The 12,128-nt window shown below is 36.3% G+C and overlaps 1 protein-coding gene across 3 annotated transcripts; it reads left to right on the forward strand.

Annotated features, from left to right (window-relative positions):
* The first annotated feature begins 9,319 nt into the window (after nt 1–9,319).
* LOC150086958 (RNA polymerase-associated protein RTF1 homolog) lies at nt 9,320–11,822 on the forward strand. 3 transcript variants are annotated; one of them, XM_090372843.1, is made up of 2 exons: nt 9,320–11,322; nt 11,398–11,822. In XM_090372843.1, the coding sequence occupies exons 1-2, from the start codon at nt 9,555–9,557 to the stop codon at nt 11,655–11,657; spliced, it is 2,028 nt and encodes a 675-aa protein (XP_090228969.1). In that variant the 5' UTR covers nt 9,320–9,554; the 3' UTR covers nt 11,658–11,822. The 3 variants fall into 3 exon arrangements, with proteins under 3 accessions (XP_090228969.1, XP_090228970.1, XP_090228971.1); XM_090372844.1 differs by having other exon boundaries at nt 11,404–11,822; XM_090372845.1 differs by having other exon boundaries at nt 11,410–11,822.
* The last annotated feature ends 306 nt before the right edge of the window (nt 11,823–12,128 follow it).

Raw genomic sequence — 12,128 nt, forward strand, 5'->3', positions numbered from 1 at the left:
AAGAAGATAACGAACATAACCCTCTAACGGTGACAGATTCTAGATGGACTGGGAAAATTTATAAAAATAATTCAAAATACGTTTAACAAAAATCCACAGTTTTTCCAAGGACAGTAATTATTCAAAATCTATTGATGATTGACTGGAAGCTTGTGTTCATTTTTAATTTTACCAAAGCGACTAAGATCATGAAACATTCAAGGTCGAATTACCAAAGTGTACTGGTTCAGTTACTGGATTCAAAAAGCCACCCTACCCTAAAACAACTCAAATTACTTGGGTCATAGGGGAACTCCATGAACTTATTTTAGTACCGCTAAAATTGCATGCTCCAGAGGCCCACACCACCCAAGTGCGGCACTGGAAATTCATCATACCGTATATCTAAATTGCGTGTATTCATGTTTTTGCTTGACTTTTCGGAACAAAACACGAAATATTCTTGGGTGTGGGTAGATTGTTTTCTTTTCTTTTCTCTATAGTTTTATCCAACCTGTTTCCTTTTTTTCATATCCAGAATGGTAGGCTATACAACCACTTCGGACAAGAAAAAAAAAAAAAAAAGCCATGAAAGTTCTTGTGGGCGAGGTGGAATCGAATCATTTTCCATATAGTATTTATGATGAATTTATTTTTTGATTCCAAGAAAGAGAAACTAATTAAATTAATTTTAATTTTAATTTCATTACCTTATATTTATGTTGTCATCGGGATACACGTATCAGAGATTGTACGATACTTAGCCAATTAAAAAGTCGCCATACATCAGCAAATAAAAATGTTTATTCATCACCGGTTATCCTTCTTACCACACTTGCAACATTTATATGCGAATATCAGAAAATTCTCTGCCTCAATTATCAGAATCTCTAGAAGCGACTGGGGTCTCTCTAAGCGTACCTTACAGTTATGCTATAAAGCTGTTTTCTTACCTATCACCACTTATGCCGCAGGTGCGTGGTTTCACTGAGTGACCAATTGCAAATCAAAGAGAAGCCTAACTCCATCCAGAGAAACATTATTCTTGCTACCCATCGCGCTTGTAGAAGAGTGTCAACTGCCACATTGCAAGTAATATCTGGAAACATCCCCCTGGATCTCTTCCTCATCTATAGAGGACTTGCCTACCGCCTGAAGAAAAGAATCCTAACTGAAATACTGGATATTGAACCCAACCTGGACAGTGATACCAAACAGGAAACGGCTCGTTGCTATAACGAGCTAATCAATTTCTGGCAGACAATGGGACACGACCACAAAAGGGCTTGTAACGAGAACATTTATACCGGATGTCACATTCGCAACCAGCAAAGCGGTCAACAAGTGGTTCTCAATCAGCATGGAAACCTCCTTTCTGGTCACTGGACATGGATGCCTCAACCAGAAACTCCACCAACTAGGTCTACTAAATACCGATCTCTGTTTCTGTGGGTCTGTCGAAAGTTGGACACATCTACTCTTGGAATGTACTATCTACGAGGACCATACACAAAGACTCCAGGCAGCAATTTCGGGATTTTCTCCTGACAAAATAGAACTCATGGTACAATTCCAAAAGAACTTAGATGCGCTACGGCACTTTGCGGCAGAGGTATTCAAGCGTAGAAGGAGGATCATCTTAGCAGCTCCTGCAAATCAATAACTAGTTGCTGTTTGGCTTAACGCCGACTCTTTACTTCTTTCGTCTCTCACGGGAAGAAATTAGTTTTTTTCCTTCCTCTCTCTCAACCCCTTCTCGCGACCTGTTCTGGGTGGGGGAGTGTTCCCTGACAGGGAGTAGCCGTAACACTCTCCTGCTAGTCTTTCTCTATCCGTTCCGTGCGGGATGAACAAAAAACATCGGAAAGTGGGAGAAGAAGAAAAAAAAAAAAAAACCCTCTTTTTCTCTCCCTCTGTATCATTCTACTTGCTCTCTTCCTTTCCTTGACCAAGTAATGGGATTTAAACTTTTTTTTTTTTTTTTTTTTTTTTCGCGTTCTGACCTGGGCTGGGGCTCCCCACCCTATATGTTTTATTTATTTATTTTATTTTATTTTTTTTTTTTTCTGCGTTGTCCTTGCAATCCATCCTCGATTGGAACTTCCCTGAGCAAGGTACTTTTCCTCTTTTCCCCTTCCCTCTTTTCATCTTATACAAGTTTTTCTTTCCTCCCTGGAAAACTCATTCCCCAAGGAGGAAGGCGTGCAGATAGTAGAGGAGGCCTTGCCCTCCTTCTGATAGGGACAAGTACCTGGAGGAAAACGTCCAGGTGATCACTGCTTCCAGGTAGCCAAAAAAAGCCAAAAACACAACATCACACTACAGAACACACACACAAGCTCACAAACACAGTTTTTCTTTCCTATCACTTTCTCCAGTGTGGGAGGAAAAACTTTTAAACTTTTTTTTTCTCTCTCTTGCCTTCCTTTTCATCTATCTTCATCCAGCATGGGATATTCCTATGTGGAATGAATTTTTTGGGGGAATTAAGGGTAAGTTGCTGCTATGGCTTAACGGTTGGTTGAGTGAGAGAGAGTGGTAATCAATGGACATTGCTTTTCGTGGACTAATATGATTAGTGGATTTCCCCAGATTCCTTGTTATCTTCATTACTGTTTTCTATATTCTATGGTCTGTGTGCCCTGTGGGTGAGATGTCTCCATGTAAATAAATAATGTTTAAGTAAGATTAAATGTAACTGGGCATAATGTTTTTAGGAGTTATAATTATCTATATAATATAGGTGTAAAAACACTATAGAGAACTCTTAAAGGAAAAACTGCGATAGTAGTATAAAGGGCATCATTTATATTGTGCTCATCCTTCACAATACCAGGGTGCCTGCCCACGCACCAATAAAAGGCCAACAAGCCTTGAAACGGTGCCATCTGGGTGGTGCCATTGATAATAAGTAACAATAGTCTTCTCTATCAGTGAAGTGTTACTTATTGGAGTTATGCAATACATGGTAACTTGTTGTGAAGGAAGAGCATAATATGAGATACAGTTGAAATGCCCTTTACACTACTATCGCAGTTTTTTCCATTAAGAGTTGTCTATGGTGTTTTCACACCTATATTATATAGGTGTAAAAATAAATGAATAAAAAATATATTATTTTTCTCCTTTTTTTTCAATATTTCTACATTCCTGCTTTTCTAAATAGCCAAAATTTGTATTGTTTCTTAAACCTCTTACTTGCTTGATTTTGTTAATTTCTGATCGCTATGTAATTCAACGACTTTTCGCCATACATCAAACTGTCGTTCTCGCCGAACTGTCGTAGCCTCAAATTGTGTTTCACCAAATTGTCATACTCATCGAATTGTTAAGCACCAAACTGTCCTACAACGAACTGTCTTTCAACAAAATCCTTTCATTTATTCGAAAATGGACATATCAGCCTATGTACATGAGGTTAAGCTTTTATCCTTCATCAATCATTCAGCATCCTTAGTTGTCATCACCGCTGCCATAAAGGAAAAGTATCCATGGTCATCTCTCTCAAGCAATTTTCACCCCTGTGCATAGCACAGTTGGTGTAATCACCTTCCTCCTCACATTGGACGAAAGACCCAAATTCGGATCCCGTTAATGTTCGAGTAATTTTTTATGGGCCTTTCTCATAACGTAGCTGGTTTAGTCCGTCTCAGATCGACTAACTCAGCCACAATTTAGTCGGTCTCACTAAATACAGACAATACATACGGCACAATATGGTCTTATCACTGATGCGCCGAAAACCTTATAATAGCCAACCAATCAAGCAATTTCTATCTATCATCCAAACTGCCCTCGCAAGAATAATAACATCAAGCATGACAACCCACAAAGACCTCGTAATTCTCTGTGAAAATTAAAATTTGGTTCCAACACGGTGATTCTCCTCAAGTGCTTGGCGGACTAAACCTCAAGGCTTTATGTTGGCGGACTAAACTACGTCTGCATATTCAAGACGCAAGGATCACGTCAAAATAGTTGAACATTTAATCTGTTGCACAGTCGGCAATCTTATATGCTTCTGAATTATTGGCCTCTGCTACTTCCAAGCTTCAAAAACTAATTCGTGGCATGAGAATTCTTCTAAAGTGAGTCACGCATAAACGCCGCCACCTTCCGCAGCTAAGGACACCAGGACTGATCAGCTAGTCAACTGTCGGTTCTCCGATATAATCAACTTCAAGAAGAAGTATAATCATAATCTCGGTCAAGATGTTTCTTAAGCTAGATCACTTTCACAAACCTCTTGGATATATGCAAGTGGCGCACTCTACACACCCCCTTCCCGATCTCAGGACAGAACCAGAGTTTCATATAATAAAAAATCGCTGCAAGCTTTCCAACCAGTTCCTCTCTGGGCCGATGCTCTTTACAATCTTTCATCTTCATATGAAAACTGACTTGGATAATTTTCTAGCCCAGCACATCGTTGCCCACTTATGAACTGGATATCCCCTTCTTCTTCAAGGCTAATCTCGATATGTCTCATATCTGTTGATAACAGTACATTCCCTGAGCACTGACCACCTACCAGAGCTGCATAGATCCAGTACTTTCTTTGAAGTCCTTAAACTGAATCTATACCAGCCATCTCGACTGCTGTTCTGATCCTCATAGGATGGAGAAAAAAAACTAAACACCTCTCTCCTGGACTGATATACTCCAGATATTATGAATACTTTATGTTCTGATTATTTTGTTATTTATATATTACTATCTTGTGTATACAGTATTTTATTTTTCACAACTTAAAAAGTTACCTACATTTTACGTTAGTTTTTTCTAAATTAGAATGTACCTAGCTCTATTCAGTCTTAATGTAATGCTCCCGGTCTCATCTATAATAAGATAATTTATATCTGAAAAATGACAAACCCGGTCAGTAACGTGGCTATTTAAACTGTTTTAGGTTCGAACAAACCTAAAGTTTTTCGCCTCTCAAAAATAATTCCCACTGCATCTATTAATGCCACATCTCTATAATTAATACAATAACATTAAATGAAATGTTTCGGTTTTCATTTTGTGCACATGCAACTGTTGTATTCACACAGAAGCTGAAGCTAGAATTCACGGACTGTTATTTCCAACCTCAAATACTATTTTAGTTCAAAATTCAAACGATGTAAGATTTTCACTTAATAGAAATTCGATTTCTGATTTCAACTGAGGCGATGTGTCTGTTCGTTATAAACTGCATTAAATCGGCTACTTGGAAGATCACTGAAACAAGGCATCTATCACAGATGCAACAGATATCATGTTGTAATGATATTGTAGAGAAAGCAATGGGGGAAAAAAAGGTTGAAACTGCAATATGTAAACGAAATAGAGTCGAAATATTCAACAGGATTTAATTAATCTCTTCATACAATAATCGTCTCTTAACAGATCGTTCGTAAAACTATTCGCATTAATCTCGAACAATTCACGTCTTGCATAAACTTTCCAGAGAGTTTTGAATTATTATTATTATTATTATTATTAATAGACATATAGTACAAGGAAGCCTGAGGCTTATGCTGCACCAGCCAAGAAAAAAAAAAAAATTCTGAGTTACCCTGAGAGAGAGAGAGAGAGAGAGAGAGAGAGAGAGAAGGGAATCACCAAGAAAGAGAAGAATGATGATATCCAGCTCAGGACCCTGGGTGTCCCAAGCCCATACTCACTAGATGTGAGCCCCTGGGGACAATTGAACAAGTATAAGACGAGATAATACCTCGTGTGGAAAAACAATGGCTAATATTACCGAGCTGCATATGTAACATGATGAAGTAACTTGCAGTTTTAAAAAAAATCATAACGGGTGGTTACAACAGCGGGTAGAAATAAGCTGTTCTAGATCCCTAAGGTTTTCGCACTTCATTCCAACGGCAACTCGGCAAACGATGAAAAAACATAATAATCGGTAGATAAGTATGCCACTCTGAGGTTCCAACTAAATGAAGCTGAGTAACTTCGTTGCTGCAGTTCATTGTCACTGTTATCCAGATGGCTGTTGGTACTGCTGTAATCATTGCACAGCTGTCGTGATTCGCCAATTCTGACGCAGACGGGAGAAGGTTGCCGCCACCTTCACCGTCTGGTGTAGAAGGAACGAAACCTAATCGACCATTACGATAATCATCGATTGCCTGAAAAATAAAAATAAACACTAACAAAATAAACAAAAAACTATTATTCGTAATTGGCATACGAATAAAAATTATTCCTATTAAATAAAAATGTTTATTAAGATTATTTTAATTATTTAATAAAATCATAGAAAACCTTACATACGATTGGGTATCAAAAAGTTTTTAATATAAGTTATCTACATATTCAATAACTAACATGTGAAATTTCATTCCCGTAGGTGATTGTACACCAGAGCTGGAATTTGAGGAAGGACGCTGTGGTTGAGAAAGTGGAGTATCGAGCAGTGATCAAGTTCCTGCATTTGCAGGGCAAGAAAGCTCAGGAAATTGACGAAGAAATGAAAGCTATGTATGGGCAGAATTTTCCATCCTATGACACCAGATAGTATGAACCACAGCTGTAATGCTCAATATGAGCATTACATCCTATGACACTGTAAAAAAAGTGGAAAAGGGAGTTCCAGTGTCTTTGACGAGCCAAGAGAAGGAAAGCCATCAACATCCACAGACAGTGAGACGGTTCCAAGGTTCAGCAGCTAGTGCTGAATGACAGACGTGCGACAATTCATTTAATCGCAAATGCAGTGAGAATTAGTTATGGGTCTTCCCACAGCATTTTACATGACCATTTTCACGTGTCTATGGTCTCCGCACGATGGGTTCGAAGATTGCTGACGCCTTTGCAGAAGCCATTACCACTACCAACTTTGTTGCCCAGTGCGACTTCGAACTACTGCACCACCCATTCTATTCTCCTGACCTAGCACCGTCAGATTTGCTTCGAGAAATGAAGGCATGTTGCCTGGCATTCGAATCAAAGCGGCGCCTTCCTGACGCCGCTTTGATTCGTCTTCTCAGGAAGTCACCAATGAAGTGGAATCGTGGTTTCAGGCAAAAAGTGTGGACTTCTATGATCAAGGCATTAAACAACTGATCCATAGATGGAAGAAACGTCTTACTATACATGGAGAGTACGTAGAAAAGGATTCAAGTTCCTGTGAAGTTTTACCTTCCTAGGGCAATTATTTCAAGGTAAGGGTATGAACTTTTTGATACCCCTTGTACTGTCAATAAAATCATTAACGAGTGAGCTCAAATACTTTTTTAAACAATGAATGTTTAACTCTAATATCTTACCAAATAATTATTTTTATAAAATAATTTTATAAATTTTATTCGATATGCTCTTATACTTAGCATATTCGCATAATAAAATAAAATAAATTTTCTGTTTAAACTCCGGGATGACCACACAATCAGAAGAGTTCACAAGATGGAGAGTGAATACAAGAAATACCTACTAGGAAGTTATGTATATCACTTAAGACCATATGTATTTATTTAAAAATGGGATATTGCGTTTAGTTCGTTTAGCAATCAAGAGAAATAACAAACTGGCAACATGCCTTTTTTTTTTTTAATTATCGGTGTAGACAACAAGCCTAGGCCTCTGTCCAGGAATTCACGAATTCTTTAACGATTCACTCACAATCAAGGTTTTCTGATATAGTATCAAGAGCTAAGTACAGCATTTCATTTAATTTTTTTTTTACGTTTCCCCGGTTTTGAAGTGCCTCTCTGACTCTTCAATTTCTTTATATTTATTATTTATCCAGTTGTCCTTTGCTTTTTTTTCTCCATTCCTGTCTAATCCTCCTATATAAACTCTTATATTGCCATTGGTCTCGATTTTTATGTTCCTTTCTCTTTCCCATTAATAATAGTATATCCTCTGTCATCCATTTTTGCTTTCTTGTTCTTTTAACTTTTTAAAGACTGTTGTTCTTGTATCTTTCAAGATTTCCTTAACATTGTTCCAAAGATAGTCGATCAGTTCTTGATAATCTGTCATGTTCTCTTTGTATTGTTTTCTCTATAATATTCTGCTCAGTGTTTTGTTTATTTCTTCGTTAAGTTTACTTCTCATGATCTTGTCCTTTATTTTGTCTCATATTAGCATATTAACTAACAAACTAACAATATTAAGATAATAATAAAAAAGATATATAATTTATGCTTCAATGCTCGCGTTATAATAGTTTGTGTTGCATTTTATGCTTTAAAGTTTTAAGCCTAAAAAATCAGTAAATTAATTCATGCAAAAGTAAAATTAAGGGGAAAACAAAAATTACAGAAGTAAACAAGAATAATAACAGGACGGAATGTTCATGTTATGAACTTCACTGTTATAAATGTCACGTGGTGTTAATATTTGATTAGCCTATTATTTAATTTTATCGATGCGTAATTAAAAACAAAAAAAGAAAAATTGCTTGGTTTTGGAAAAGGCTGAATAATACGTATATCGGGGGTGTGGGAACGAAAGTCCCCCACAGAAACGGGGGTCGCAGAGCCCCCAGAAAAAAAAAATCCCCCTATTTGCGTATTCGATTGTTAGTGACTTACTTTTTGTCTCCCTTGTTTGAGACGGGTGTCTGTTGTTTTGGTTGATTTTTCCTACGAAATGTCAATTCGAAAATGTTGGGTTTAGAAAATATAATTCGATTGATGAGGTAAGTTGTTTTTTGTCGTTTTAGCATTTCTGTTGACGGGCATAGGCAATTTTCAGCGTGAAATCGTGTAGTTATCAGTGATTATTCGATTGCTTGTGATTTACTTTTTGCTTTGCCTTCTTGCTCTTTAACTGGATGACTTATTCCTGCAAAATATTAGTGTGAAAGTGTTGGATCGTTTAGAAAACATAATTCGATTGATAAGGTTTCTGGCCTTTTAACATTTCTGTTGACGGGCATCAGTAATTTTCAGTGTTGCACGTGGTGTTAATTTTTTTTTTTTTTTTTCAGTGTTGCACATGGTGTTAATTTTTTTTTTTTTTTTTTTTTTTTTCAGTGTTGCACGTGGTGTTAATTTTTGTTACAAATATTATGCTAATTACTGATCCACGAAAAATGTGTATTTTTGTAACTTGAATTTTTAAAATTATTGGATTTATCCTGTCTTCAGCCGCCGTATTTGTTGCTGTGCCACTTGACATCCGTCGTCCAAGGAGAATAGCGGGAAAGTAGTGAGTAGGCGGAGTCACAATTCGTTAATCACTACTTTTCCCCCTCTTCTCCTCGCCGCCATTTTGAAGGGTGCACCATAAACTAATTATTTACCCATTTAAGAATTACTTTAAGTGTTTGATTTTTTTCTTAAAATAAGCATTATTTTATATTTGAATGCCTCTCAATAGACACTAGAAATATATTTCTCTAGGTGGCGCTCATTGTACTGTATTGAGAATCTTCATGTAAGAAGATTTCATGGTGCTTCGTAATTGTTCTATGACGTTCTGCTGTATTTACTTTCAGGTTAGCGGGATGAACTGCTGTGAGCGGAAATATAAGGTTAAGATAAACATTTGAAAATTCATTTGTGTTTTGATTTTTTTACCTTAAAATAGAAGCATTATATATTTGTATGCCTCCATAGACAATGGTGAAACGGAAGAAAAATAGAATCGTTATCGATTCAAGTAGTGATGATAGTGACAGTCCAGAAGACTTAGATGAAGAACTTTTGTCATTGGCAAAAAGGAAAAGAGCGGATTCAGAAAGCAGTGAAGCTAAAAAATCAGAACCACCTAAGTCAGAAGTGACAAGTCATCAACCTGATTCTGAATCGGAAACTTCTGAGAGTGATGATGATTGGACTGTGGATGGAAAAGGTACGAAAAACAAAAAGAATAAGCAGGGTAAAGCAAAGGGAATTAAAAAAACCCAGCAGGGCTCTTCACAGAGTGATGAAGGAAGTGAACATGCATCTAGTTCTGAGCCTGAAGAAGGAGAAGTTTCAGATTCCGCAAGTGGTTCAGCTCAGAATTCAGAAAGTGGTGATTCATCTGTTGAAGAGGAATTTAGTGATGGATATGATGAAAATCTTATGGGTGATGCTGAAGATCAAGCAAGATTGGCTCAGATGACTGAAAAAGAAAGAGAGCAAGAACTATTTAATCGAATTGAAAAACGTGAAGTATTAAAAACCAGGTTTGAAATAGAGAAGAAATTGCGTCTTGCAAAGAAAAAAGAACAGAAACGTAAAGCAAAGAAAGATGAATTAAAACAAAAAAATGAAGTTAGTGTACGTAGCAAAGAACGCCGAAGAACTGTGGAAGAGAAGAAAGATAAGTTAGATAAAAAAGCACAAGCCATAAAAGATCTAAAAGCTGAAAGAGAGAAGAAGAAAAAGCAAGCTGAACTGCAACAGCAGAAAACTGAAAATGATCAAGATCAGCAAAAGGAAGATGAAGAACCTCCTGAAGAAGAACCTCAACAAACAGTGAAAAAATTAAAGGCCAGTGATATTTATTCAGATGATGATGAAGATGAAGGTAGTGGTTCAGATCGAGATGATCGTAGTGAAGCATCTTACCATTCAAGAAGTGAAGATGAAGAAGAAACTTCAAAGAAACCCCAGTTTGTGAATACAAGAGAACAGCTAAGTCAGATCAGGTTGTCCCGGCACAAATTAGAAAGATGGGTTCATGCTCCATTTTTTAATAAAACCATAACAGGTTGTTTTGTTAGGATTGGAATTGGAACAAATAATGACAGGCCTGTTTACAGAGTTGCTGAAATTACTGACATTGTGGAAACAGGAAAAATTTATCAACTTGGTAAAACAAGAACAAATAAAGGATTAAAATTAAAGCATGGGGGACAGGAGCGTATCTTTCGCTTAGAATTTGTTTCAAATCAGGACTTTACAGATACAGAATTTTTCAAATGGAGAGAAACATTGATGTTGGATTCTGTCAACCTACCAACATTAGAGGATGTCAATCGAAAACTCAAAGATATACAGAATGCTTTAAATTATGAATATAAAGATGATGATATAGAAACCATTGTAAAGGAAAAAGAAAGATTTAAAAAAAATCCTCATAATTATGCTATGAGGAAAACTCATTTAATGAAAATGAAGGAGATGGCAGAACAGAACAATAATGAAGAAGAAGCACAGAGATTGGCAGCTGAATTAGAACAATTAGAAGAAAGGGCCAAAGAATTAGATAAATTAAGAACAAGTAGTATTAGTGCAATTAGCTATATCAATGAAAGAAACAGACAGCGAAATATTCTTGAAGCTGAGAAAGCCATAATTGAAGAAGCAAAATTAAATAAAGACAAATATACTGCTGACCCTTTTACACGAAGAAGATGTGCACCTACTTTAGTTACAAAATCTCGTGACTCACCTATCAGTGCAGAAATTTTGAGGAAACTAGAGGAGCAAAGAAAAAGAGAGGAAGAAAAGAAAAAACGTGAATTTCAAAGAGAACTAGAAAAAGAAGCAAAGGCAAAGGAAATTGAAACTGAAACAGAAAATGAAAATGAAAAGAAAGTGGTTCAGAAGCAAGAGAATCATCCAGAAGAAGACTTATTTAGTGCTCATAATTTTGACATTAAAATTGATTTGGAGGTGCCATTGATTCCAGCTGTATCTGCAGCTGCTCGTCCTTCAGCTGCAATCAGGGACAATGCACCAAAGCGATCACTAAATCTTGAAGAATATAAAAAAATGAGGGGACTTATCTGAAAAGATAAAAAAAAAAACTTGCTTTTAATATTCACAGTTCATCTATTGTAAGGTAAGCCTACCTATTCCATTTCCATAACTATCCAAAGCTGAATATTAACAGCCAGTTAACACACTCCATTACAACTAAATATTAATTTAGCATTGGTTGTCTACATTTCAAAGTAATGGAGTATTAAAATATTGGTTGGCTAATATTCAGCTTATAATTTTATTAGAAATAAGCTTGGACTACAGAAATGTATAATTAATACTGCTCTCTTGAAATATGCTTCCTAAATAGACATTAAAAAGGTTGGAAAAAAATTTTTGCATATTGTTATGTGATGGTAAATTCTTCATTTAGTGAAAATAATTTTTTTTTTTTTAATTTATTATTATTATTATTTTTTGTGTGATAAGCTTCTACCCATGCCCCTTCAGTTCTTTAATTAGTTTAGTGTACTTCTTGTAGAACTGTGGTACAATGCT

This window comes from Mastigoproctus giganteus, chromosome 4 (genome assembly GCF_048544385.1).
Source record: "Mastigoproctus giganteus isolate SK-2022 chromosome 4, ASM4854438v1, whole genome shotgun sequence".
Classification (NCBI taxonomy): domain Eukaryota; kingdom Metazoa; phylum Arthropoda; class Arachnida; order Uropygi; family Thelyphonidae; genus Mastigoproctus; species Mastigoproctus giganteus.